The following is a 26,518-nucleotide window of genomic DNA, read 5'->3' on the forward strand; positions in this document are numbered from 1 at the left end:
TCAGGGAGGTGTGAGTTGGTTTGTGGAGTGCTGTGTTTATATCTGTACTGGGGGGACGAAACGGCCGTTTCTGGTTGTGGATGTGCCATCATGTCCTCTGCGTTGGAGTGTGGACCAAGAGTGTGTCAATAACCTTTTAAAGCCAGCGATAAGGAGACTTTTCTTGGAATTGAGTCATGGGTGGACAGATAACGCGAAATTCCTTGTATGGTAAGGACATTTAAAAACGTTTCGGCTTCATGTCTTTTCTTGATCCTTTTCTTAAGGGAAGGATTTTTTTTTTATTGCAATGCAATTCCATGCGCAACGTTTGAAATCACACAGTCAATTGATGGTTTATCGCGTAAATAACGCTTGCATATAGGTAGGCTACTGTTTGGCCCACCGATATCATTTCTCAGAGCTGTCACAATGCAGTTAATTATATATAATTCATTCATTTGTATGCACATTAATTGGTTCTAGGTATTTTCAAACGCCGAATATATACCGTGGTCTTAGCTAGGGCTTGCGGTTTAAAGGAGAGATCCTAAACTCTCTTTGGATCAAAACTGGCTATACAGGTTACCTGTTCAGCCAGTTGTTTTTGTGAAGTCGACTTCTAAGTTGCGGGGCTTTCCCCGAGAAGGGCATGTTCCAGTTGCGTAGCGGGATATCCCTTTCTTGGATTGTTTAATAGACACAAAGTATGCAGCTGCGCTGTAACCCTGCCAAAACAAATCAATAAATCAATTAGTGTATGTAGGCTATGGCAGTCCATTCCGTAGCCCCATCTATTCCCAGACTCCCTGTAAAAAGCTCTGATGCACAACATAAAATTGTCTACACATGCAAGTAGCTGGCACAGTGTCAGTTCATAGTTAAACAGATCTGCATGGAACATGTTCCACAACGTTCACACACTCGCCGTTCATTGAATCATTGCGCTTTTCATAAAACAACATAGACCGCCTAGTTGTATCCGTGCGACAGGGCATGCGCGGCACCTGTGGTGCCCTGTAAACAGGTACAGTACCCTCCTCAGATCGGCTTAGTGACATCCAGCTGAGTCCCATGCTGCCTCGCAGGCCCTTCTCTGACCACCTGATGCTGCGGTCTAATTAAAGCCCATAGATTAATCCAATTAGCTGAAGAGAGACAGAGAGGGACAGACAGGGATAGCGGTAGGGCTGACAACCTCACCAGGATCAAGGTCATGTTGAGCTGCAGTGAGAGAAGTCTCTGGGGGTTTGGGCTATGAACTCCGCTCAGGGCCTGCACACTTGGTCGGACATTATGTTCACGTATAAAATGTAGAAGGTGAATGCGAATGTACTGTCACATTTTAGCTCATTGACTTGGTTGACAAGGTTAGAGAACTTCTCTTGTGACGCATACACTATTGTCTTTATGTCTCTGTGAAGGAGCCAGCAGTTATTCTACTTTATTTTATTTGTATTTACATTTAGTCATTTAGCAAACACGAGGCAAGTAGGGTGAAGTGCTTTGCCCAAGGACACAACATCATTTTGTCATGGCTGGGAATCGAACCTGCAATCTTCTAATTAATAGCCCGATTCCCTAACCACTCTGCCATCTGACCCCCCCGCTTTATGACAGTAACGCCAAAGAACATAAACCATCAGTGCCAGTTTAGTTGTAAAGGCAAATCTTCAAAGTTGACTTTAATTAGTTTAAATCTCTCATATGATGGTAACCCTTAATGCCTTGATCATAACTCATTAATAAATCATAAATTCATTCAACATAGTATGAAGTGTTCCACTGGGTGGTTGCAGGGACAGGTCACTGTTCTGTTGGTCTGTACTGCAGTCAGCAGTGTGTTGGATGAATGTGTCTGTGGTTTTGGGAGCTTGATTGCGTAATTGAGTTTTCTACTGAATGTGTGGGAGCACTTGTTGATGCTCTCAAGCAGAAGAAGGACATTTTAAATGGTTTTAAGGGAGGTAAGGGGAGGGCATTCCTGTCTCTCTCTCCCCCTCCCCCCTCTCTCTCTCCCTCTCTCCCTCTCTCTCTCTCTCTCTCTCTGTCTCTCTCTCTCTCTTTCTCTGTCTCTCTATCTCTCTCTTTCTCCCCACCCTCTCTCTCTCTCTCTCTCTCGCTGTGCTTTCTCTCCTCTCCTTCCTGCACACTGAGTCTATCCATGTCTGTCTCTCCCACTCACTTCTCTCTCTGTCTCTTTCTCTCTCTCTCTGTCTCTCTCTCTTCTATGAGAGAGAACATAACCACCGTTATTTTGGTCCTGAATCGGGCCCAGTCTCCAAGTTCGACCCTTCGTACAGCTAATTTTGTAGTCATGGGACTGCAATGTATTCAGTTATAGAGCCTGGAAAGAGTTATTGAAAAACAATCTAATATTTCCAGAAAAAAAACTGTGGTCCATGTGATTATGTGGTGGTGGGTTACTGTCTCATGACTTCTGTACAATACAATAAGTAGTAGGCTCAATGAAGAAGAAAGAGAAGAGAGACAGATAAAAGAGAGGGCTCCATTTGTGTTTTGACAAGCCTGGTTGCCATGGCATGGCAGTAACATATGTCTGAGGGTCAAGTGGCCTTGGCCTGTGCCAGTCATTCCTGGTTAATATGGGTCAAATAACACAGTGTGACTGTGACAGTGCCCACACACACACACACACACACACACACACACACACACACACATGCAATAAATACTGTATTTAGCTTGACAATTATACACACCCCTTTTTATCATGTTCAATTGGCAGTTTATCCTCAAGGGAGTGGCTTACATACACACAAAGACTGTCAGTTGAATTCTGCCATTCCTAATCATTCAATCCAATCAATCCGTCAATCCAATCAATCAATCAATCAATCTGTTACTCATAATAACAAACTTCTCCCAGTGAACTTCTCATATACTCCTGCCGGGCGATTGAACGCAAGACATCCGAAACCGTAGTCGAGTCTTACATGAAAATGATTTATTGATCAGGGTTACATAATCCCCGTCTCTGAGAGATGAGTCGAAGCAGAGCGGAAGGCGTCACAGCGACTCGTGTCTTTATGAGCTCAGACGGCTCACCTTGCACTCCTCTCGGCGCTTACAACAAGACAGTCGTGCCTGAATTATTCATGTGATGGTGGCCGGGTTTAACTGAGGAGAGGCAGACCAGGGAAGCTAGCTATTGCATTTTCCCAACGGACGCAAGAAAAGCAGAAGCTTAAATTTAGGGAGTTTTTCAGCCTGTATTTGGCATCGGTTCCCACAGCCCCACCCCCCACGTGACGCATTGTTGCCAGTCTAGGCCACCTATCAAGTGGAAATCAATATAGTGTTGTCATTTTCTTTGCCTAGCAACACATGCGGCCCCCATAGAGACAGTACAGCTGCTTGTCTCTCTAACAGATATAACATTTGCAAGGAACCCTACCTACCTATATACATAGATAGACAGACGGATAGACAGACAGATAGATAGGTGTGTGTGTGCGTATGTGTGTGAGCACTGTGTTGGTGTGTCTCCCGGATTTCTGGCTCATGTCTCCAAGGATGTGTATTAAGCCGATGGTCTTTGTGTAACAACAAACCATGGGTAGCCTACCAGGTGGGCACCAGGACATAATTGGGCCGCTCTGTTGCTCAGCGGGGGGCCTTGGACTTGGTGACAGTTGCCTAGCGCACTCCGTTGTACTTGCGTTCTGAAAACGTTGTCATGGTGATATTGTTTAGTGATCTTGTATGCTCGAATGTGATACAGTAATAGTGGCCACTGTCAAGGTCATGGCAACAGCTAAGAGGAAGTGGAAATACTAAGAATCATCAAAATCTTTGATGACACCCTAAACATGTTTGTTGTTGGACGTTTTTGATGACAATAGAGACAGGGAAACTATTGTCAGACTAGCTTCTAAACCAAAACAACTGTTGCTACCAGGAATTTGTTTAACCAAATGTCCTGAACAAATATTTGAATGATTATCTTAACTGATTGAGGCAGCCTTATTTGCATATAAATGCTATTAGCCTACTCACACACTACAGTTTGTGTAGATTAAAAAAAACACGTTCTCGGTCCAACCCTCACCTCACTCTTCATACAAATAAAATAATGACCGTTTAGAGGCCAGTAGTGGCCAGTTTGACGCAGTTTACTTTGGTCTGACGTGGTTTTGTCACGCAGTAGCCCGGTTTTCAGCTGGGGGATTTGAGTCGTCATGACTGTTGTCATTAGCGAAAGTCTGTCACACTTCAGGCTACATGAGGAGGGAATACTCCCCTCAGTGTTTACCCATAATAAGACTTCACTGACCTTTCAGAGAATAGTCATGCAAGGCGTTTTAATCTACAGGATACACACTCTGTCACACACACATACTGTGCACACACATAATGAGGATGACACTGTGTTGTGAAAGGCAGCTGTCAGATGGTTTAGTTAACTACAGCCATTTTAAGGCCTTTTGTCCTGGGTCATATCGAGGGCACCGTGGTCACTAACTTAGCTGCAGCAGAGACACGTGCTGGACCAATGCTGGGCCAGATTCTGGGTATGGCACTCTGGACTGGCCACAGTGTTCCCCAGTTGAGATTCCCCTTTATCTTATAATACTATAGGTGTTTTTTGGTCAGTTTGTGCATTTCATTTCCTTAACATGAAGAACAAATCAGCATAATCGAAAAAGCTGTATCACAAGTAAAAACCTTTGAGCACGTTGAATGATGAGAAAATTGTGTTTCCTTATGAGGAAAGACTGTGGCGGTCACACAGATTGTCAACAGACATCTCGAAGAGAGAACACACATCTACAGATGGACAGGGACGCTATAACACGTCTATCTTGCCTCCTGTCTGTTGCTCTGTCTGGCATTAGGACTGGACAGTGTCAGAGAAGATAAGGTCCGGAAAAAACAAGCTAATGTTTCCCAAGCTTAACTTTACGTAGCATTGTGTGTGTGTGTGTGTATGGGAGTTACACGATATCGCTGTGGGAAAAACTTTTGGATTTCCAATAAGTTGCAACCAGGAGAAATGTTTGCTGTCCCATAATGCTTTGCTGACAAATTAAATTCAGAGAAGCAAATATTGTCTCATGGTTTCCTAGCAAACTTCGTCATCTAGCTGTGTTACCACGGTCTGGTCTGCAGATCCCAATCCTTTGACGCATGGACGCAGGGTTGCTTAGGAACATGGATTCACACTTAACCTTGGTTTCCCTCCAGCAGCTGTCTCTTCTCTCCTCTTTTCTTTCTTTCTTTCATTTTCTCCCTCTCTATTTTTTCTCTCTCTACGATTCTGTGTCTTTCTGTCTCTCTCACTCCCTGTGTTCGGTTCAGTTCAGAAAAGGCTTCACAGGCACGAAAAACAGTAATAAATATAGCACAAGCAACAAAACTAATAGCGATAACAACCATCCACCTCTTTCTCTACCTCTCTTTCCCTCTGTCTTTCTCTCTTTCTTTCCCTCTCTCTTTCAGCGCAGGATGATGCATTCAGAGCAATCTGCTTGGACCATGTGTGCCACTTTCAATAACTGCTCTCCTGTGGCCTTGGCTAAGACAAAGGACACAATGCCTAATGGAGCCTAAAGACTCGTTTTTATAGGCAAAATGGAAAGCACATTGCCAGACAAACGCAGGGACTAGTTTGTGTGTTCATGTGTGTGTTTCTGTTGATATAGCCACCCGAATACTGTCTAAAGGGCTTATCGGCACACCTCAGGATGTGATTGGTAGTCTTAACCTTTCTTTCGGTTCTCTTTGGAAAGGTTATCTTAGTGGGCGGGACTTTTAGACACTGCTCATTGACTGCGGTCTAATAGGTTGTACCATACGATAAACACAGACTTTATCTCTCAACAGTAATAAGACTGAGAAATATTTAAAAAAAGATGCAGATCTGGTCAATTATTCTTGAGCCATGAAAAGACAGTTATGTTTGTGCGGTACTGCTTCTGTAGAGTTCTGTGAGTGTCTGGGGACAGATTCTCAGGCGCCACCTGCTCCTTCTGTGATTGGGAAACACATTCATTCCCTCTGCATCTCATCAGTAAATGCAGCCAATTACTGCACTGATGCTTGGCAATATGCAAATGAGTACATTGCGAAGTTACTGTACTAAATCCTTTGTTAAAAGAGTCAGCCAGCATTCAATTTTCTTGTAACTGCTACAAACCTTCAGTAGGTGAAAGTTTTGGAACCTGATTGAATGAATACATTTTGTATTCGGTTTCTCTCCAGTTTGTCAAGTCCAACACACATTCTCATTAAGGTGGATTATGGGCAATGAACTGTACTTCCAGTGAAGCCGCACCTGCCTTGTGCCAGGTCGTTTGTGCTCCAACAGACTGTAACGTCCAATCAGGTCAGATCTGGCTCATATCAGCCAATCAAATCTCTGGTCTGATTTCCTGGACCTAATCTGAAATTGATAGGGGTCTAAAATGCAATGCAGAGATGGGAAATTGGATTTCCTGCTCTGCCATTTTGGACCATTGAACAACTGCAGGCACGGACCATTTGCTTTTCACTGGACACATGATGGTTATTGTGGTTCAGCCATTATGTCTGAGAGAAGAAATATTTGATTCAATTTGGAAAGAAATTAGGATTGCTAGTCCCAATGTACTGTCAGGGCTGTGTAACTGTGGGTCTGGACCCTGGTCACATAAAGGATGTTATGAGCTCTAGCAGACAGCCCCGATCATGTTAAAAACTAAAATCCCTTGCGTAAACTCAGAACACACACTCACGCAATCACCACACCCAATAGTCGATCATTAACGAAAAAACACCCATGTACTAAAAATGCTTGACTTGCCTTTTCTTGGCCTTTTTTTTTTTTTTTTTGTCATTTAGCAGACGCTCTTATCCAGAGCAACTTACAGTAACATTCCCCCCGAGGCAAGTAGGGCGAAGTGCCTTGCCCAAGGACACAACGTCATTTGGTGTGAATCGAACTGGTGACCTTCAGATTACGAGCCCGACTCCCTAACCGCTCAGCCACCTGACTCCCTATTCTCCTCTATTGGCCTTTTCCCCTACAGACTCCCTGGGGGGGCAGTTCCCCGTGGCGGCGCACCGATGCCACCACAAACCCAAGCGCCTGCTGCCCATCCAGTGTGGCGGGAGCAACATGAGCCCCGGTCTGACCATCAGCCCCTTGCTGTTCCACCCCAACGCCAAGGGCGCCCAGATCGTCATGGACCTGGCCCAGAGGATGGTGAAGAGGCAGGCCAGCTTCTGCAACGCCATCACCTTCAGCAACAGGCCCATAGCCCTGTACGAACAGGTCCGGCTTAAGGTGAGAGATGGTTGTACGACGGGAGGAGAAGACTGCTTGTGATGGGTGTATGGGCTTATAGGATAACATCATACTGAAAACATGCACCCACACACACACACACACACACATAGTAATGAGATTGACCAGGTAGATCTCTCACCCTGTCAGCTGGTTCTTCCTTCTGCCCATCAGTCTCTGTTTCACATGGTTGCGATCATTCTGAACTCGGGTTTCCTCCTCTTCCACCAGATCACCAAGAAGCAGTGTTGCTGGAGCGGAGCTCTGCGTTTGGGCTTTACCTCCAAGGACCCGTCCCGTATCAACCCGGACAGCCTGCCCAAATACGCCTGCCCCGACCTGGTCTCCCAGTCAGGCTTCTGGGCCAAGGCCCTGCCAGAGGAGTTTGCCAACGAGGGCCACGTCATCGCTTTCTGGGTGGACAAGAAGGGCCGGGTGTTCTACCGGATCAACGAGTCCAGCCCCATGCTGTTCTTCAGTGGGGTCAGGACGTCCGAGCCCCTCTGGGCTCTGATCGACGTCTACGGGCTGACGCGAGGGGTGCAGCTTCTGGGTAAGATGGCGGGCGTGGGCAAGCTTGAAAGGCTGGGTTTGAGAGGAAGGGTGGGTGTAATATATTCAGGTCATGGGTGTGACTCATGGTTTTAAGTCTGAATGAATTAAATGGGAGATATTCTCTTACAATGTTGTTCTGCGTCCAGCTTAAGACCAAATCATCCAGCTAAGTGATTCATATTACTATTATTAATATATGATTATAGTATCATTGTGAATTGGAAAGTCTTCAGGCTGAATGCTAGGTTATTTATGTCCCTCAAATTTGAGAGGCCTATATCTTTTGAAAACGTGTCTATTTTACAGCAGAGCCATGACCCTCTCTAACCCAACTTGCAGGATAGCCCGTTCATAACTGATGGAAACAGAGAGCAAAAGGCTATCTATATCCGACCAACATTTAGCCCCTGTGTTTACAACTGTGTGGCAAGATCCATTAAATGGCAACGCCCCTGTGCATTAGCAAGGCATGCTACGTAGCTTAGCATGCGTGCCTCAAAGGCATGGCACAGTCTAGCAATGCCAAGCTTTGATGTGGCGACATGGTGCTTCTATGGATTATGAATGTGTCAGATCCCCAGGGTGCCAGTACTGTCATCTCCCTCCAACCCCCACAAACCCCAACCCCCCGTTTGTGTAAAAATAGACGAGAGGTCACAGGTTTTCTGTAGATAGCACATTTAGATTCCTATTGTGAGGAGTGCTGATTGAAAACACTAGGCTATGTCTGGCTGAGCTAGCCATGGGGTGTGATGTTTTGCTGTTGGTGTAAGAGGGAGCAGTGATGACAACTGTGCCCTAACCTGTATCCCTCGATAGACTGATCTGCCACTGTGAGATGTAGCCACATGTCAGATAACAACATGTTATTACTGACATAGCCATTGTTGGGTCGTATTTCCCACCAAACCAGAAATTGCGTAACAAGGAGAGGAATAGAAATTATTGCTGTCTTTTTTTGTGGCCATTTTCTGTGTTCCAGGGTAAAGTCAGATGACAATGTCAAGAGTTATGAGCGAGCCCCTTTGGTGAAACACGTGTTTTCTAGTTTGGACAGTTTGAACTCGGTGCTACATCACTCTGGGAGTTCCCTGACCTCTTTGTGATCTGCTCAGAGTACAGAGCTCAGATCGCAGTTCAAATAGTTCTCCCCGATCCAAATGAAGTCAATCTACTGCACTTTTTTCAGGCCATATCTAGGGCAGCCTAGAGAGCATGGGGCGGAGGCCATGGCAGGAAACCTCAGGGGCCTTCTGACTGACATCTGCCCTCAAACACTGGATCTTGTTCGAGGGTGTGGAACTGTACTGCAGAGACAGATAGACAGATAGAAACACAGTTAATCATACAGAATGGGCAATCGTTATTTGTCACTTGAGAAAGGGTATTTGTCATCATCAAACCTTGCATTGTTTGGAAGAACCACATCAGATTAGCATTTGAGGCTTATCCTCTTTGGGGGTAGCTTTCCCTGTAGCCCTCATCTGCTTTCAATCACGCACCCACTGCCTTAGCACAGACAATACATTTAGAACAAAAGCAGTTAAAACCGCTTGTTCGTGTCCCTCCACGTGAATTCAGTTGTAATCTTTTTCATGGCTTTCACTTTGGTACAGTAGCATCTTACTGTAGGAGGATTTCGATTGAAATATCCACGCTGGAACTCTAGCCCACGGGACATTTCACGTGTAAGTGGTTTCGGCTCGTGCGCTTTAGAGTCATAATGTTTATTAGAGAGAGGCTTCCTTTGGGTTACCTTCACGCACGTTGCTTTTATTTACTTGAGAGAGAACTACACACTCATCCATGGACGTATACACACACACACACACACACACACACTCACACACTCACCTCCCAGGCAGCCATCACTTCCCATTCAAATCAATGATGCTACCTATCCCTGAGAATCAGCTTCTCTCCCTTCTGCCGGTAGATGCATTAAATAACACTTTCTATTAATGTAAGTGAATGGTTCCAGTGTGTACACGTCAAGACAGATCTGTTTTCCTGCTTGGCTCAATGCACATTGCCCTCCAGCTATACTGATCTTAAGTCAGAAAATGACCCTAGTTTGTGTGGGAAAGGCTTGGTTGGCATAGAGGATAGCTGATCTTAAAACTGATCTCAGATCAGAGAAGTCGTCTGACTCAAGCTTTATTTAAACAACGATTGTGTTTGTTTAGCTACGACTGCTGCTAACAGTTACATCAAAATAGATACTGATCTTACCATTAGCTTCAGTAGCCTATGTAGCATTGCTTCTCATGCCTACGTTGTTTATGTGTTCCACGTGTTCCACGTTCTGGAACAGTTTTTCCGTAGGTTTCCACTACAGTCAGGGCTGTAGGTGAGGAACAAAGGAAGGCCCCCTGGTTGCCTGTGGCAATAGTACGGCGGCTTCTGATGAGGTGACACACAAGGGGACATATCTGTCCGTTCATAGGTCATCCGATAGAAATACGTTCGGGTGGAATTACAGGTGGAGAGATGATGTGAACGTGTCCACTGGAACCCTCTGCAGGATAATGACCTCACCTTGTTTCTAATGGAACTGAGACAGGAAGAAATATGGGATGGATAAATCTGCCCCCTGCATCACCCCCGCATCACACCCAATCTAAGAATCATGACATCTGACAAAGTGCCTGCAGATATCAACTTTTGACCTTACCCAGTTGGGTTAGATTATTAGACTTGCCTACCTGGCAGACGTTACCTGGAGCTATGAACAGATCCATGCTTATACCAAATAGAGACTCAAAGTGACATTTCACCTGAGCATTACTGGCGAGTCATGCTACTGCTCCAGGCCTTGGGCTAGTAATGTAACCTGGCTTTGGCTCCATCATCAGAGACAGAGGAATTACTGTGTGGCGGTGGGGGTTCATACCCCATAGTCATGGGCCATGGTGTTTATGAATCTGCACTGCAAGCTGATTGCTCTTATTGTGTAGTTGGACAGTCAGCTCACTCACTCACGCACACACACACACACACAAACACACCCACACACACACACAAACACACCCACACACAAACACACTTGCCGCACACGGAGGTCCATGTGAGACAGAGAAAGAGGTTGACCAGTTCCAGCTGTGGGAGGAACAACTGAGTATGTGCATGCACGCTCTGGATCAAACAGGTACCGTGAAACCCTCATCAGTTAGCGCCCCCTGTGTGACGCCTGTGAAGACCAGGCCGACGTGAGAACGACTACTGACAGCGAAGCCTCGGGCCAATCGGACGCTCCGACACCCCTCTGTAAGACTGACTCACGTTGGAGCGTTCCGGCTGTCAACCTTAACAGTCTATGCAGCTAACAGCATCTGCTGTAGGTCAGTTGCAATGCTATAGCCCCAGACAGGATTGAGGACCACCATGTCCTGCGCAGTATTAAGGATCTACCTCCATTGTCCATCAACACCAATATATATATAAAAAAAAGGTGAAACAGAGAGAATCCACCAGGAACCTCAGGAGAACCTTAGGAGAACCAGAACATTAAAAGGGACTCGCAGTGATTTGGTGCTCTGGGCCCCTTGAAACTTGTTCAAGACTGTATGGATTTAAAAAAAAAAGAAAATAATTCCACTTGATTCCATAAATGCCCCCCCCCCCCCCCTCCCCAACATTCTTTTCTCGATTTCAGTTGGAAGCATTGTTTATGTAGTGAGACAAATCACCAGTGATTGCGGAATGCGACTCTTGGGTTGTCTGGCCAGGGCTACGTGAAAAACAAACCCCGCAGCTTTTCAGAAAGAGCCAACGAGCTGTGACAGTTTGACAGATAGAGAGACACAAGAGGGACGTGCTCTTTGTTTACGTGGTGGTTCTTTTCTTTTTGCCGAGACGCCAAACAGACTCACTTTTCACTGACACGATGACCGTGGACCGAAGCCTTGGTGGTTTGGCCCTCGGTGAAGACAACAGGTAAACACTGAAAGGCGAGAGGAGAGCTGTGAGGATTGAATCAGGAATTGTCATCTGGATCTCTTAGTATTGCGTTCAGAGTCAGGAAGGAGACGTACTTCTCCTCAGTCTGGTTTCTAAAGGTACCTCTCGATTGTTATTTGCAGTTCAGAGCTCACAGACAATGTATGAATGTAAAAGCATGCACTTCTATATCATGCAGACAGTTTGATCAATACACTGAAGAAATACACCCCCCCCCCCAAAAAAAAATAATATATATATTTAATTTGTATGTTTCTGACTACATTTAAAAATGGTCATGTCTTTGTGAGCAGCCCTGAAGCATTATTGTATTAACTGAAGTATTAATGACATATTAAATCTGGATCAAACTGGTTCATTTTGGGGTTGGTTCTGGCTAGCACTAATGTGAATATGGGTTACTGCAACTGTGCAGTTGCACCACAGCAATGAGAGACGGTGTGGGGATAGAGAGAGAAAGAGAGACAGAGAGAGAGAAAAAGGGAAAGAAAAAAGAGAGAAAGAAAGTTAGAGGGAGGGAAAGATCATTAGCATACACAGGGAACATTCATCAAAGGCACTTAGTTCTGTGTTTGTTTTGTCTCCCTATGCAAACTCCAACTGTTTTCTTTCACCCAAGGGCAAAAAAGTAAGACTGATTACTTTGAGAGACTAATGTTTCTAATGACTAGGAGCAAAGATTTACAAAGGGACAAGGTCAACCAAGCTCTTTACGCAAACCTACATTTGCAAGTAAGAACTATTGGATTGGAAAATATCATATATTTTGATAATGTCTATAATTGATTCAATAAAACATTAACCCATTTAAGTTATGAGATGAATAGTGCGCAGAATATGGAACTGTTCTGCATGAAACTGAATCAATAGTTGGTGTTTTGGGAACCTTGGTTCTTGGCCTTTGTTTTGGGCCTACAGTTTGCAGCCAGGCTGGGTGTTTTGGGTTCAGTCTTGGGACCGCAATAACATGAAGTCATCTGGAACCTTCTAGAAGCTTTGAGGAGGCTTTTCAAGACCATCCCCTGAGAGACTGTAACTCGCTACTTTCAGTAAAACTATTATTTGGTTACCTCTGCCATTTGACTAGTTTGACTTGGCTCAAGCTTCTGCTAATTCCTGTTAAATAGGAGCATTTAAAGGTCCCTGACTTGAGGCAGTACCTCCAACAATAACTCCCAAAGCCGAAATGATGCTGTAACTTTGTCATTCTCTGTGTTTTCAAGGGGAAATGTAGTGGTTTGGATGCACTGGAAGAATTCACAGTGAAAATACAATTATAATATGCACGGTTAAACTTCTGGGCACACATATTCAGTCACTGAATTCATTATTTGCTTAGGAGGCAGACAGGCTAAGATGACTTATTCTTATCTGATTGGTGCAGGAAGTGCATATTAGATGATCCTGGCTTAGTGTGTAATTCTGTGTAGAACGTTGACAACCTCGATGACAGCGTGGTGCGTGGAAGAGGATCACAAGTTCAGCTCAAAAAGTTCACGGTGCAGAGCCAGAGGTGTGCTGCCAAGAAATATCTCTTTGCTTCCCGAGGTGTTCGTCTTCCTGACCCGCACACGTTTTTCCTGTGTTGAAAGGACGACACACGCTACTCCATGAACGAAGGATGTCCTGGATGGGGCTCGGCACTTTGAGCAGCTGTGGAACATCCCTATTTAGAGACGATGACACGCCTTGTTGAAGGGAACCGTGCCAAGGAAATAACACAATGTATCCCTAAATTATTTTTTATAGAGGTTGTTAGGTGTTATCCCACACGTCTATCTGACTGGAGCTAAAGTCTGTTAAAAGAATTAAATGAACATATAAATGAAAATCAATGGAAGAATCCAAAATAAATGTCTTTTATTTATATGTCTGTTATTAATTGACCCTGCCAACTGCACGATTTTACAAACTGACCAGATTTCTAGATTAAACTCAAAGTCCAGTAAGTTGTTAAGACTTGGGTCGGGATTCCCACCCTCCACCCTGCCTCACCAAAACAAAAGGTTTAGCCTAACGATGGCTCAGAGACGGCGCAATTGGCCGGCCCAGAAAGAAATAAAAACAGTAGACGGGGTTTAATGTAAGGATCTTAGAATGGGAGTTATTAATTCTTCGGATACGGGCTTCTGGATTGGTGGAGCACGGCGGCGCATGCCTGATTCTGGCGATGACCTAAGGGACCGGGCTTTTGTGACTTATGGGGTATTTGCCCGGCTCTTTGTTCGGGGCCATGTGTCGCCGCGGGGACCAGCTGGCCTATGAGAGGGAGGCAAGGGTTCAGAGCAGAACACAGGGCTCTGAGGGACCTGGGGGACTGGGGGACCTGGGGGACTGACAGACTGGCACGGCGCCAGGAGGAGGCGATGTGGCTCCTCCTCCCATTTGTAGTCTCTCTCGGTTGTTCTTCTTCTCTTTCCATGTATGTTTTTTGCATAATCTCTCTTGCTCTTGCTCTCTCTCTCTGTCTCTCCTTACTGTGCCCTTAATGCCATATTTCCCTCTGCTGTGTTCACTCTGCCAAGCCCTTTCTCTCCATCCTGTTTTCATCTCTCCATCACTGACTCTGTCTGGAGACCACGCCACTCTCAGTTCCGCTGTCAGCTTTTCTGCCCGCTGTATAATACTGTAGTAAAAGCACAGATGTGGGCCAACCCCCTATCCCTTCATCCCTCTCTCTTCCTCTCCTCCCCCAGACTAGTCCCTCAGTCACACTCAGAAGAGAAGAGCACCAGGGAGGCCGGGGATAAAAGAGAGAGAAAGAGAGAGAGAGAGAGGGAGGGGGAGAGAGAGAAAGAGAGGGAGAGAGAGAGAAAGAGAGAGAGAGAGAGAGAGGGAGGAGAGAGAGAGAGAGAGAGAGAGAGAGAGAGAGAGAGAGAGAGAGAGAGAGAGAGAGAGAGAGAGAGAGAGAGAGAGAGAGAGAGAGAGAGAGAGAGAGAGAGAGAGAGAGAGAGAGAAAGCCAGGCTTAACAGTAAATCCCTCCTCTCACAGGCGAGCCACAACCTTGGCTTGGGCCTGTGGCACGTTCCGTCTGCTAAAGCTAGCAAAGCCATTAAGCCTGCCTCGCCCCTCTCTCTTCGTAAACACACACACACACACATATACAGCTTGTGTCCTTCTGAGCTTGGCCCTAATCAACAAACACTCAAATGGAAAGCCAAACCCTGGGTCTGATACAATGTATGTATTGGTTCAGCCCAAAATGTATAAAATTGGGTTGGTAGGGTTCTAATCTAAAGCATTCAGAGTTAGAGTGACAATTTTATATATATATATATATATATATATATATATATATATAAAAAAACATGTTGCTTTTCTCCTCCCTTTCTCTACCTTCCATGTGTTTCGTAGGAAGCCAGACAGACAGACAGGTGATGAACTGGGTCAGAAATTGAGTCATGTTCTAATAAACAGCATTCAGAGATAGCCAAAACAACAGCGGCTCATATCTCTCGATATCTTCCAGCCCTCTCTCGATGATTATTGGTGCAGGATGCAAGGTGGTGAATTTGGTTCTCAATTGAATGTGTTTGAATTTGTGAGAAGGCTTAGGGGGGGAGGTGTTTTTTTTCCCCCCAACTATTCTCCTCTCGCTTTCTGTCTCCGTCTCTCCCTGTATCTGCAGCTGGCTCTTCTGTGCTCTATCACAGTGACTTCCTTAACGGGGTTAGGTTGAGAGCAGAGTGCCCACTCTGTTTGAAGTTCCTTTTCAGAGAGCTTAAATGTGGCCTCGGCCAATGCGATTGTACATCTGTGGCTAGTGAATACGAAAGCGACCAATGGGACAAAAGGTTGCATCCGCTCAAGAGCAGGTGCAGCACGATGAGCGAGGCAGCAGCTGGTGAGGTCACAGTCCACACGCGCACACGCACGCACACACACACACACACGGGTACACATGCAGAAGCGCGGGCACCCACTGCTTGAGATGCAGCGCGGAGGAAAAACATGCAATTCCACGCAATATTCATTGAGAAGGAGACAGAAAGAGAAAGAAGTTTGAGTTGGAGACAGAAAGAAAGTTGGACAGTGGGAGAGACACAAACAGCTTGACAGAGAGCGAGAAACAGACAGAGAGAGAGAGTGAGAGGGAGATGAAACCAGCTTCCACACTTTCTTTTAGGTTTTCAACCCTTGTGAAAAGAGCGACACTTTTTCTCCTCCCTCCTCCTCCTCCTTCCCTCGCTCCGTCCCTCCTCGTGCCTCTCTCTCTTCTCCTATATCCTGTCTCTCTCCAGAGTCGTTCTATCATCCCTTCCCGAACTCAATTCCTCCCTGAGGTCCAGGAAGCCTGCATGTGTCACTGGACCATCCTCCCTCCACAGATAATCCAATTTAGGACGGAGTGCTGCTCGGTAATGAACAAATAGATCCCTTGAAATCCACACGCACACACACACACACACACCGCCATCAGCTTCACTCGCCGATGTTACTGACAGTCCTCTTGCTATTTGGACTGGAGTGGGCCACAGGCGTCTTCACTTCAGTTCCGGAATCATTTTGCGGCAGAGTCGTTAGTATGCCTGAGCAGTTCTCTGCAGCCATGGGACAATCATTCCACAATCATTGGGCTTTACAACGTCACTAAGTGCTTCAGAATGAGTCGTCGCCCGTTAAAATGGCTGTCTCCAAGAGTTACCCCTCAGGGGTGAGGAAAACGGAAATGGAATCAAATCGGCGCCGAGAATTTTTTATTTTTTTTTTCTCTAATGCAACTGAGCTGTTCAATTATAGGAATTCTATCCTCGTTTTTCAGACCCCTTCATGTTCGTAGGCAGACTCGAAGGGGGCGGGGGGGGGGGGGAGGAGGAAGGAAACAGGCTGTTGAGACAGGGGAGACGAATAGTGCAACCATCAGATCCAATATGCGCTAACGCTAGTCAGCGCTAGCTCTCATAGCCCCGAGCAGTAACCTCGCTGTGCTTTTTTGAATATTTAACGGGCCATTAGCAGGCTGCCGAGGCCCTGCCCCCTCTGATTTACCCTCCTTGGAAAAGATCAATTAGAACAATTACTGGGCCTTAGTGGTGAGTCATTCATCTCTGTTGTCCCAGATCTCAGCTGCTAACACTAACTGACATGGCAGGACTTTGATGAGTCTGTGATGCGGTCTGGCTTTCAGTGTATGAAGACATCAGAGTGAGCGCAGCGTAAGGAAGGTGTATCTGAACAGACAGGAGACTAAGAGTGGATCAAACATTCCCTCAACGCTCATTGTCTTTGGTGACATCACACTCACAGTATACGTGTCAGTCACGCATCAATGAGGGACGTCAATCATTGTCTTTATGGACCAAAGGAGGCAGTTCAAGTACATTTTCAACTGAATCTAAATTCACTGGTGTGGGGTAACAGCTACGCCAGTCAGTCATTTCAGTTCATGAAATGGTTTGCCCGCCAACCAACCAGCCAGCAAACCAGTCAGTCAGCCAGCCAGCCAGTAGATATCATAATCATCTGGTAGATATCCTAATCATCTGGCCAACCAACCAGCCACCCAACCAGCCAGCCAGCCAGCCAAATGGTCATCTCGCCAACCAGGCGGGCAGTCCACCAGGCAGTCAGCCAGCCATTCAGGCAGCACACAGTCGCTTCCTGAAACCGTGTCTCTCTCAGTCAATCTGGGCCTAATCTCCTTAGCCAGCTACATGAAAGATGATGCTGTGATAATCTTGGTGTGTTTCCCCCTGCTTACAGGCACTATCTGGTTCCCACAGTGTCTTCTAGTGTTTATTTGTACGTTGTCGTTTTATTTGTTGCAATCTATAGACACATTCATTTCTAAGGATTTAAACCTCAGTAGAAACATATTTGGAGAAAAAGAAGCCTCTTGTTTCTGTTTTGGGCTGGCCTGAGGTGCAGTAGTCCCTTCTCTGTGGGGGATAGAGAGACCTCTACAGGGAGGCTGCTCTCTCTCTCACTCTCTCCCTCTCTCCCTCTCTCCCTCTCTCTCTCTCTCTCTCTCTCTCTCTCTCTCTCTCTCTCTCTCTCTCTCTCTCTCTCTCTCTCTCTCTCTCTCTCTCTCTCTCTCTCTCTCTCTCTCTCTCTCTCTCTCTCTCTCTCTCTCTCTCTCTCTCTCTCACACACACACAGTTTTCTATCTCATTGACTCTCCGTGACCTGTCTCTGTGTGTCCTTCCCTGTGCTCTCTCTGGGCTGGTTCTCTCTCTCCCCCACAACGACACTACATTAAATGGGTCATTCATTTTTTCTCTTCCTCCTCTCTTCCTCGCCCTGCACCACGCCCCCCCCCCCCACCACAACACACACATCCTCCCTTCCCTTCTGAATGATAGGGGTCCCCCACCCTCACAAAGACTGACAGTAGTTTCTCTTAGGATGGCAGTCTAATTTTACCCCGCCGTTGGTCTGGGGGGCAGGCGGGGTGGAGTGTGTGGGAGTGGGGTGGGGTGGTTGCTCCATGAAAGGCCTTGTTTTCAGCTGGTGTCCCTGGCCTCATGCAGCTGGTGGAGGGTAGCCCCAGCCCTCCTCTACACCTCTTCCTGTTACAGTGAAGGGGCATATGTGTTGGCAGATATAAACTGAGCACTGTAGATACTGCACTATGGACTGCAGGGAAGGCATGCTGAAAGAATGCCACACACATCTTTGAAAAAAAAAAAAAAAAAAAAAAAAGAATATAAATCTTACATGAGAAAATATGGTCACAATTATTCACACTGAGTGATTTTGCGTTGTTGAAATGGTATCCTCTGTAATTGTTATCATAGTCAGACAGTAATTAAGCATCTGAACTTCACTGAGTCACTTCCCCACTGGTTCTCTAGCATCCAACCAAATCTCCATTCTTTAATTCCTTTTGCCGGTTTCATCTCTTGCTCAAAGAAGCCGAGTTAAAGCTTTAATGCATTATGCAGTACTTAATACATCTAAAACTAGCTTGTAGAATCAATGAAATTGGTCTTTTTCCATTTGTCTCTCTCTCTCTCTCTCTCTCTCTCTCTCTCTCTCTCTCTCTCTCTCTCTCTCTCTCTCTCTCACACACACACACACCATTCTCAGTCATCACTGTGTAGCACATGACAGTTGGGACTGATGTCTGACTTTCTGTCCCCGTCCTTCCCCGTCCAGAGAGCGAGGTCGTCCCGCCGGACTGCCTCCGCCCCCGCTCCTTCACCACGGTGCGCTCCTCCTCCTCCTCCCTGCGCCGCGAGGCCGACGACTCCCGCCTCTCCGTCAGCCTCTGCGACCTCAATCTCCCGCAGGGGGAACACGGGGGGGCCCCGCATCCCCACCGGGGCCACGCCCTCCGCCTGGCCCCCGGCTCGGCCTCCTGCCCCATCCCCCAGAACTCCCTGAACTCCCAGCAGTCGTCGCTGCTGCCGCCGGCGCTGGAGAGCGACCTGCGCTTCCACCAGCTGCGCGGCGCTCACATCCAGACGCTGGACGAGCAGACGGTGGCGCGGTCGGAGCACGCCCGCGAGGAGCGCACACTCGTCTTCACCGACCGCCCGCTCCGCACGGGCGAGACCGTCTTCATCAAGGTGACCAAGTCCAGCCCGGCGCGCTTCGGCTCGCTCTCCTACGGCGTGACGTCGTGCGACCCGGCCGCGCTGCGCCCCAGCGACCTGCCCTACAACCCGGAGGCGCTCGTCGACCGCAAGGAGTTCTGGGCCGTGTGCCGCGTGCCCACGCCGCTCCAGAGCAGCGACATCCTGGGCTTCCTGGTCAACCAGGAAGGGGAGGTGATTCTGAGCCACAATGGCGTCGGCGCGGGGATGCAGGTGTGCGTGGACAACTCCCGCCCCCTCTGGATGTTCTTCGGCCTGCACGGAGCAGTCACCCAACTGAGGATTCTGGGTAAGTGAGTTCAAGAGAATAAAATAGGAACCCCCCCGAATGTTGTGAAAAGAAAAGGCAAGGCGTTCTCGTGGAACTTACGTCATAAGCATACGTCACTAACTTAGCCGTAACCACACACACTGCAACCTACACAGTCTCCATAGTGTGAGGAATTCACAACCCCGACCAAAACGCAATGGCAGCACTGAAGTTGAGAGAGTGTGCATGAAGTGTCTTGCTTTGGATGAAAGCAAAACACTACATGTAAACACTAACTGTGCAGGCTAAAGATTAGTGTTCACAGTTATCTTCTTGTAGAGCTGAAAGACCTTTCTAATCTATAAGCTGTTGTTGGTTTTAAGAAAGGATTTCAGGTCTAAATGCAGCCCTTTTCTGTCTCGGGCTTAACACTGTGGTTAAGATACTAACCACCTGTAAAGATTCACACTGCTCTGGAGATTAGGTTCAGGATCGGGGCCTGATCGAGTCGAGCCACAGGAAGTTGGAAAGAGTAATTGGAAAGAGTACCTCGAAGCCTCCCTCTTGCAGACAGGAAGTCTAAATACAGTGAGGAGGGTTACAGAGGAACCTCGAGCCCGGAGAAGGAAATAACAGGAAACGAGAGAGCGACGAAGGAAGAGTGTGAGGGGAGGACGAGAGGAGGGCGGGTGGTGACCTTTCACTGCGGGAGGTTCGGAGACGTGACTAGCCCACAGCAGGACGTACACTTTTCCTCTCAGTGGCGTGCCAGACCGCCCGACACTTGATTACACACTGATAATGACTCCGAGCATGAAAGGTGAGCGTGTGTGTGTGTGTGTAGGAGGTCTACGCTTCCGTTCTTTACTGGCAACGGCAGCCTTGTCGGCGTCCCAGGTGGCTAACGAGACCTGTGGGACATCGAAGGAGGAGTCGGAGATAATAAGTGCTCTTGTATGCTATCAAAAGTAATAACTTCAACTATCAAACTTCAACTATTTAAAACTATCTGTGGGGAAAAAACTAGAACATCTTTGACTCGATATTAGAAGAAGAACTTTTTGAAAAAAGGTTTCAAATGAACCAACTGGAGTTGTATTGAATTCACCTCCCTCATTTTCCCCTTCACATTAGGCTCTCTCAATTTAGTCCTAATTACAAGCTTATCAAAGGTTGGCAGGTTATTTCTGAGGTTGGACAAGCGGAAAGAGGACATCTTTCTGGACCATATAATCCAGTATGACATCAGCAGGGGTGTCTCTAACAGACTCACAAGGAGAACCGACAACCCACAAACCGATTGAAGCTGCCAGTCGTTCCAGCGTTATTTGTCTGTCTGAGGACAAGTGGAACTAAGTATACTTTATTTTTAGTGCTAGTAGGTGGGGCCGGAGACCATGGTGGAGGTTAAAGGGGGACATCTTTGAAAGGATAGATAACGTAGAGGAGGAGAGCAGGGAGAGGCGCAGAAGGGCAGAAAAAGAGAGATGGAAAAACATTCACGCACAAAAGCACGTCTTAAAACGTCTGGATCACATATCGCTAGAGCCTAACCCCCGTTGTTATAGCATGCTGTTTGCTAAGTTTGTTGCACGTTGCTTGTTTGCCCTTGGTCCATTACCCCCATGCTACAATAATACTCCATGACCCCTGAGGTCGTCATGTTATTGACGTGCCTCTCTTTACCAGGACTCCAATTAAAGTACACTGTAGATGCGGCGGCCATATTAGATTGTTTCCCTCCATTTCTGTGCAGCCACACAGGGAGACAACTGACTTTGGTCTATTACAGGTTGTGTGTGGCTAACTTTAGCACTATGGCTGTGGTGGCTTATGCAGACACTCAATAACACACATGAAAACAACACAGTAGATGTGTGGTATTGAACTTTTTCCCTGTACAACCACATTTCAGTCCATAAGCTACATGCAGCTTCCTTGTGATTAGGTTACATTGTAGGCTACATAAGTGAAGGGGGATATTCAAACAGGTCGAACTGTTTATTGTTCCAATTCCTGAGCAAAATTCTTCACAGAAATGTCACAGGTCCCCAACTTCATAGGGTGAGTGACTAGGTAAGGTCAAGACTGGAGCGTCTAGCAGGATCACTGAAGCATACTAGTGTGTAAAGGGTATGGGGAAGGGCATATTCCGAAGGCCTGGATTCTGTCTGTGTGTTCCCCTGTAATGGCCTGTAACTGTCCTGTTGAATGGACTCTCTCCGGTCATCCATTACCCAGTAGATCCTCAGTAATGATAGCGAATGATAGCATCAATGCTAACATGTCAGGGGTATAAACACTGGGATGTTGAGAAAGACGAGAGCTTTTGTGAGATATAAATGTGGAAACGCTTAAGCACTGCCTGGACACGCGCACGCACGTCGAACGTACGCACATACACTACCTACTGTATATTCTGAGATAACTGCCCTGATACATAGTCCTGCAAACCGTTACTCGTCCTGATAGTGAAAGAAAGAGAGAAAATGCAGAAGAGATTAAAAGACTGAGAGCATCTAAGAGAGAGAGAGAGAGAGAGAGAGAGAGAGAGAGAGAGAGAGAGAGAGAGAGAGAGAGAGAGAGAGAGAGAGAGAGAGAGGTGAGTGATTTAACACTGTCTTCTGTTTGTGACCTTAAGCTACAATCCCCAAAACACTGAGGCCTAGATATATGTTTAACAAGAAGATGACTCTCCTCTTACAAACCTACAATACATAAACCCCTTAGTGTGAATCCATTGCCCTACATCCTAAAAAAAGACATTGAATCAACAATTTGTTTGTGATTCAGAACATCGACCACCCACACGGTTGCAAATGAGTCCAGTGTTTAGAGGATAGTGTTTCCTCGGGAAGTTAAGAAGATTAAGTGTCCTCCGCTCCCCCTCATCTCTTCCCTTCTCCCTCCATCCATCACTCTCCCAGTCTATAAACGGAGCCCTATATTCCATCCTTCTCTCCTATTTTTCTCTTTTCATCCTCCACTCCTAATGGCGTATCCTGGTGAGCAAATGTTGTCCTCACGACTGAAGTCATCCATCACACACACACACACACACACACACACACACACACACACCAGACTGGGGACCCCATTGCGGGTCTTATGTTGTCAAAGTGGGACATTGTTGGTGTGACATAGTCTACATGGCTGTCATAGCACAGTGGTCTGGAGGAGAGCACTCAGAGAACAGCCTCGCGTATAGATGTCTGGGGCCAGCAGATGGATGGATGGAGAAAGAGAGAGAGACAGAGAGAGAGAGAGAGACAGAGAGAGAGAGAGAGAGAGAGAGAGAGAGAGAGAGAGACAGACAGAGAGAGAGAGAGAGAGAGAGAGAGAGAGAGAGAGTAGGCAGAGGGTGATAAACCAAGAGATAAAAAAGAGAAAAATGTTGATAGATTATTAAGGGAGAGCGAGGAAATAAGTAAACGGAGAGAGAGGGAGCGTCCCAGCTGTCCACGCTCCGCTGGTATCTGATCTGGCAGTGAGAAGCTCGGATCAGACCCAGACACCAGAGTCAGCTGCTGATGGTGGGGGAACTGTCTGTCTGTCTGTGTGTGTGTGTGTGTGTGTTTGCCTGCCTGCCTGCCTGCCTGCCTGCCTGCCTGCCTGCCTGCCTGTCTGTCTGTCTGTCTGTCTGCCTGTCTGTCTGCCTGTCTGTCTGTCTGCCTGTCTGTCTGTCTGTCTGTCTGTCTGTCTGTCTGTCTGTCTGTCTGCCTGTCTGCCTGCCTGTCTGTCTGTCTGTATGACTGTCTGTCTGTCTGAGGGAAGGATTAAGAGGGAGACACAGGGTGGCCCAGGCTGTGATCTCCTGATAAAGGGAGCCCTCCAGATATACAGTATGACAGCATGTTGTAATGTGACGCCAGGGAGACCAGCGTATCGTTGGCTTCATATACGTATGAATGCATTTTCAGTAAGGCACACACATGCACTCAGTAATCCATGCCCACACTACAACGACATTCCCAACACTAGCACACACTGTATGTTACATAGCCTACATTCTTACATTCAGTACCACACGCAGGTTGTCTAAAGCACACACGCACACTTCTACACAGAGAGGCTTTGGTCGCCAGGACAACCCTCACCACAAACAAACAAGCCAAGTCCTACTGCTTCTGCCCCCCCTTCAAAGGCTCTGTGTACAACGTTGCTTTATCACATGATGTCATGGACCTTGACACTCAGGAAACAAGCACCACCATCAGAGCCAAGATGGAGTCTGTCCATGTTAAAGTAAATGTCTGTTTTCCGACCCAAAATGGACACCCAGCAGTTTAGCTTACTGTGGACATCAGTATTCATGAATCAGTCTGCATTACAATGAACATGGCACAGGGAGAGAAGTCGTGAGGGGAAGAGGGGATGAGATGAAGAGAGACGTTAAGGGAAAGAGGGAGAGGGGGAAACAAGAGAAGAAGACAGATGAGGTGGAAAAGCAGCCAGCTGTCCGAGGTAATGATGGTCTTATCACTGTGACACACAAGAGGACTTCAAATGTTTCCGACATGCTGTCCAGGAAAAATGCTTTAACACCATATTTACTTTACCAAGAAAATGACTGGCGCTTGCCTTGATAAACAGTGGCTTCAACGACGCATCTGTGTTTGTTCCTTAAAAAATGAGGTTTGTGGTGGCTAGTCTGCACCTTGCTATTCTTAGACATGAAAGCTTTTTTTGTGTGCAATCAATGTCATTTGATTTGATGGCGGGAATTAGCAAAGCTTTTCACTGTCTTCATTATCATTCGCACGGCAAGCAACAGGGATCAATTTGCATTCTAATTTGCTGAATGTTAAACTGTTCTTTCATTATCTACTTTGAACAAATAATTATTCTTCATTTAAAATGACTGCATCTGCCAATGCAATCGAAAAAACACGGTCAATGACATCGAGGTGATGTCTATTATGTGATGTGATTTCTATTGACCCATTACCACGTGATAATGCCCTCTAGCTGGTGTCTGATCCTGGCTTGTGTAGTGCCCTTGACTTTGAGAGGCCAGTATGTGATATGTCATCCAGGGGAGTCCCCGACTTGACCTGTGACCTTAAGCGTACTTGTCATTCCGACACGTTTCCAGAACCTGCTCTGGGAATGTGAAGTCGTTTTTTTATTATTATTTTCTCACTTCAAAACATGCTGAAGGAGGAAAGCATAAAGCACGTCTGCACTACGAAAGAGGGCTCGGTTGTCTAAGACCGAGTGCGTTCAATAACAACCCCTTCAGCTTATCTTCTCTCTTTCTCCCCCCCTCTTTCTCCATCTCTTCATCCAGGCTCCACTCACCTGGGGGAAGCGCGGGGCCCCTCCAGCCCAGGCTCCTTGTCCTCGTCCCCCCACACCCCCAACATCCTGGGCAGTGGGACCTCTGACCCCGCCCTGACCGCAGGGCTCAGCTCGGGGGCTTACTGCAGCTCATCCGGGGGTGGGTCGACCCTCCTTCTCCACACACTGTGGGGCACAGATACACTCACACTCTCACACACACACACACAAAGAGACAGAGGCACTGCACACTGACATACATGCTGTCATGTTATGTTGGTGGAGGTCATGTTATGTTGGTGGATGTCATGTTATGTTGGTGGAGGTCATGTTATGTTGATGGATGTCATGTTATGTTGATGGATGTCATGTGATGTTGGTGGAGGTCATGTTATGTTGATGGATGTCATGTTATGTTGATGGATGTCATGTGATGTTGGTGAATGTCATGTTATGTTGGTGGAGGTCATGTGATGTTGATGGATGTCATGTGATGTCAGTTGAGTACATTGCCCGGCCCCTTCTGGGTGTTGCTGCTCAGACAGAGAGAAAGGACAAGACGTCTAGGACACGTGTGTTATGTCACTAAGCTCTCACAGTTACATAAACGTGTGTGTTTCCAAAGCGATGCCAGGCAATGCCAATGCACTCCAGTTGTCGTATGTCTTGCCGTCAAAGGGCTGAATGGCATGGAGACTGAATTCAGCACAGCAGGGTATCACAGGCTTTAGACTAAAGAGCTGGTGTGAGGGTAACTCAGTGGTAGAGCATTTGAAGACGAATCAACAGGTTTCAGGTTCAAATCGAAACAGTTTGTCATTTCGGATAAGAGCGTCTGCTAAATGAATACATCACTTATTGCATTACATGACAGACATGTTTGAAATGGCATACTAATTTATTCTCGTTCTTTGTGTTCGTCCCACCCTTCACCCGCCCATCCCTCCCATCCCTCCCATCACCCCCCCCCATCCCCCCCATCCCCCCTCCCATCACCCCCCCATCCCCCCCATCCCCCCCTCCCATCACCCCCCCATCCCCCATCATCCCTCCCATCACCCCCATCATCCCCCCCGTCCCCCCTAACAGGAACCATGCCCAGCTCACCCGTCAGCCTCCCCAAGTCTCCCACCTTCCCGTCAGGACGCGGGCCGTGGTCGGGCGACGAGTGCTCCATCTGCTACGAGAACGCGGTGGACACGGTGATCTATGCCTGCGGCCACATGTGTCTCTGCTACACCTGCGGCCTCAAGCTGAAGAAGATGGCCAACTCTTGCTGCCCCATCTGCCGAAGACAAATCAAAGACATTATAAAGACCTACCGGAGCACGTAGGCGGAGGGGGGAGGGGAGGAGGAGGTGGTGGAGGTGGTGGAGACAGGATGGAGGGACTCGTCTATGTGAAGGGTCTGAATATTAAATATTGAAATGACTCTGGTGTTGGTTGGAAAGAGGAAGTTGAGAGGAGGAAGTGACAGAGAGAAACTTTTTGAGGGAGGAAAAAGAAGACTGGTGTTTTTTTTTTCTTTCTGGCGTTTTCAAGGAATCCCCTTTGTTTTAAATAACTCCCGTTCAAAGGCAGACAGAGTTGAGGCAAGGGTCTCATGTATTTCATACTCGTTGCACTCAAAGGTGTAATGGCGTTTGAAGCAACAAAGGAGTTTACTG

The 26,518-nt window shown here is 47.0% G+C and overlaps 2 protein-coding genes across 2 annotated transcripts in view; one reads left to right on the top strand and one right to left on the bottom strand.

Annotated features, from left to right (window-relative positions):
* The window catches only part of cfap58 (cilia and flagella associated protein 58), a 76,624-nt gene extending 69,080 nt beyond the window's left edge, over positions 1–7,544 (bottom strand). The window contains exon 1 of the mRNA XM_084686023.1: positions 7,410–7,544. The gene's annotated coding sequence lies outside the window, so the exon portion shown is untranslated. The remainder of the gene's footprint in view (positions 1–7,409) is intronic.
* Positions 1–26,185, top strand: neurl1aa (neuralized E3 ubiquitin protein ligase 1Aa). Its single transcript, XM_084686024.1, has 6 exons — positions 1–210; positions 7,011–7,267; positions 7,499–7,820; positions 18,882–19,610; positions 24,862–25,011; positions 25,941–26,185. The coding sequence occupies exons 1-6, from the start codon at positions 177–179 to the stop codon at positions 26,183–26,185; spliced, it is 1,737 nt and encodes a 578-aa protein (XP_084542150.1). The 5' UTR covers positions 1–176.
* Positions 26,186–26,518: the final 333 nt, after the last annotated feature.

This window comes from Hypomesus nipponensis, chromosome 21, assembly GCF_054491055.1.
Source record: "Hypomesus nipponensis isolate SF chromosome 21, ASM5449105v1, whole genome shotgun sequence".
In the NCBI taxonomy this organism is placed as follows: domain Eukaryota; kingdom Metazoa; phylum Chordata; class Actinopteri; order Osmeriformes; family Osmeridae; genus Hypomesus; species Hypomesus nipponensis.

What these genes read in the sequence shown, in the direction of transcription:
- neurl1aa (XM_084686024.1), top strand. Translation starts at nt 177, where the DNA reads ATGGGTGGACAGATAACGCGAAATTCCTTGTATG. An exon ending in GCGAGGGGTGCAGCTTCTGG is followed by an intron (nt 7,821 to 18,881) that starts GTAAGATGGCGG and finishes TTCCCCGTCCAG; the next exon opens with AGAGCGAGGTCGTCCCGCCG. An exon ending in CACCCAACTGAGGATTCTGG is followed by an intron (nt 19,611 to 24,861) that starts GTAAGTGAGTTC and finishes CTCTTCATCCAG; the next exon opens with GCTCCACTCACCTGGGGGAA.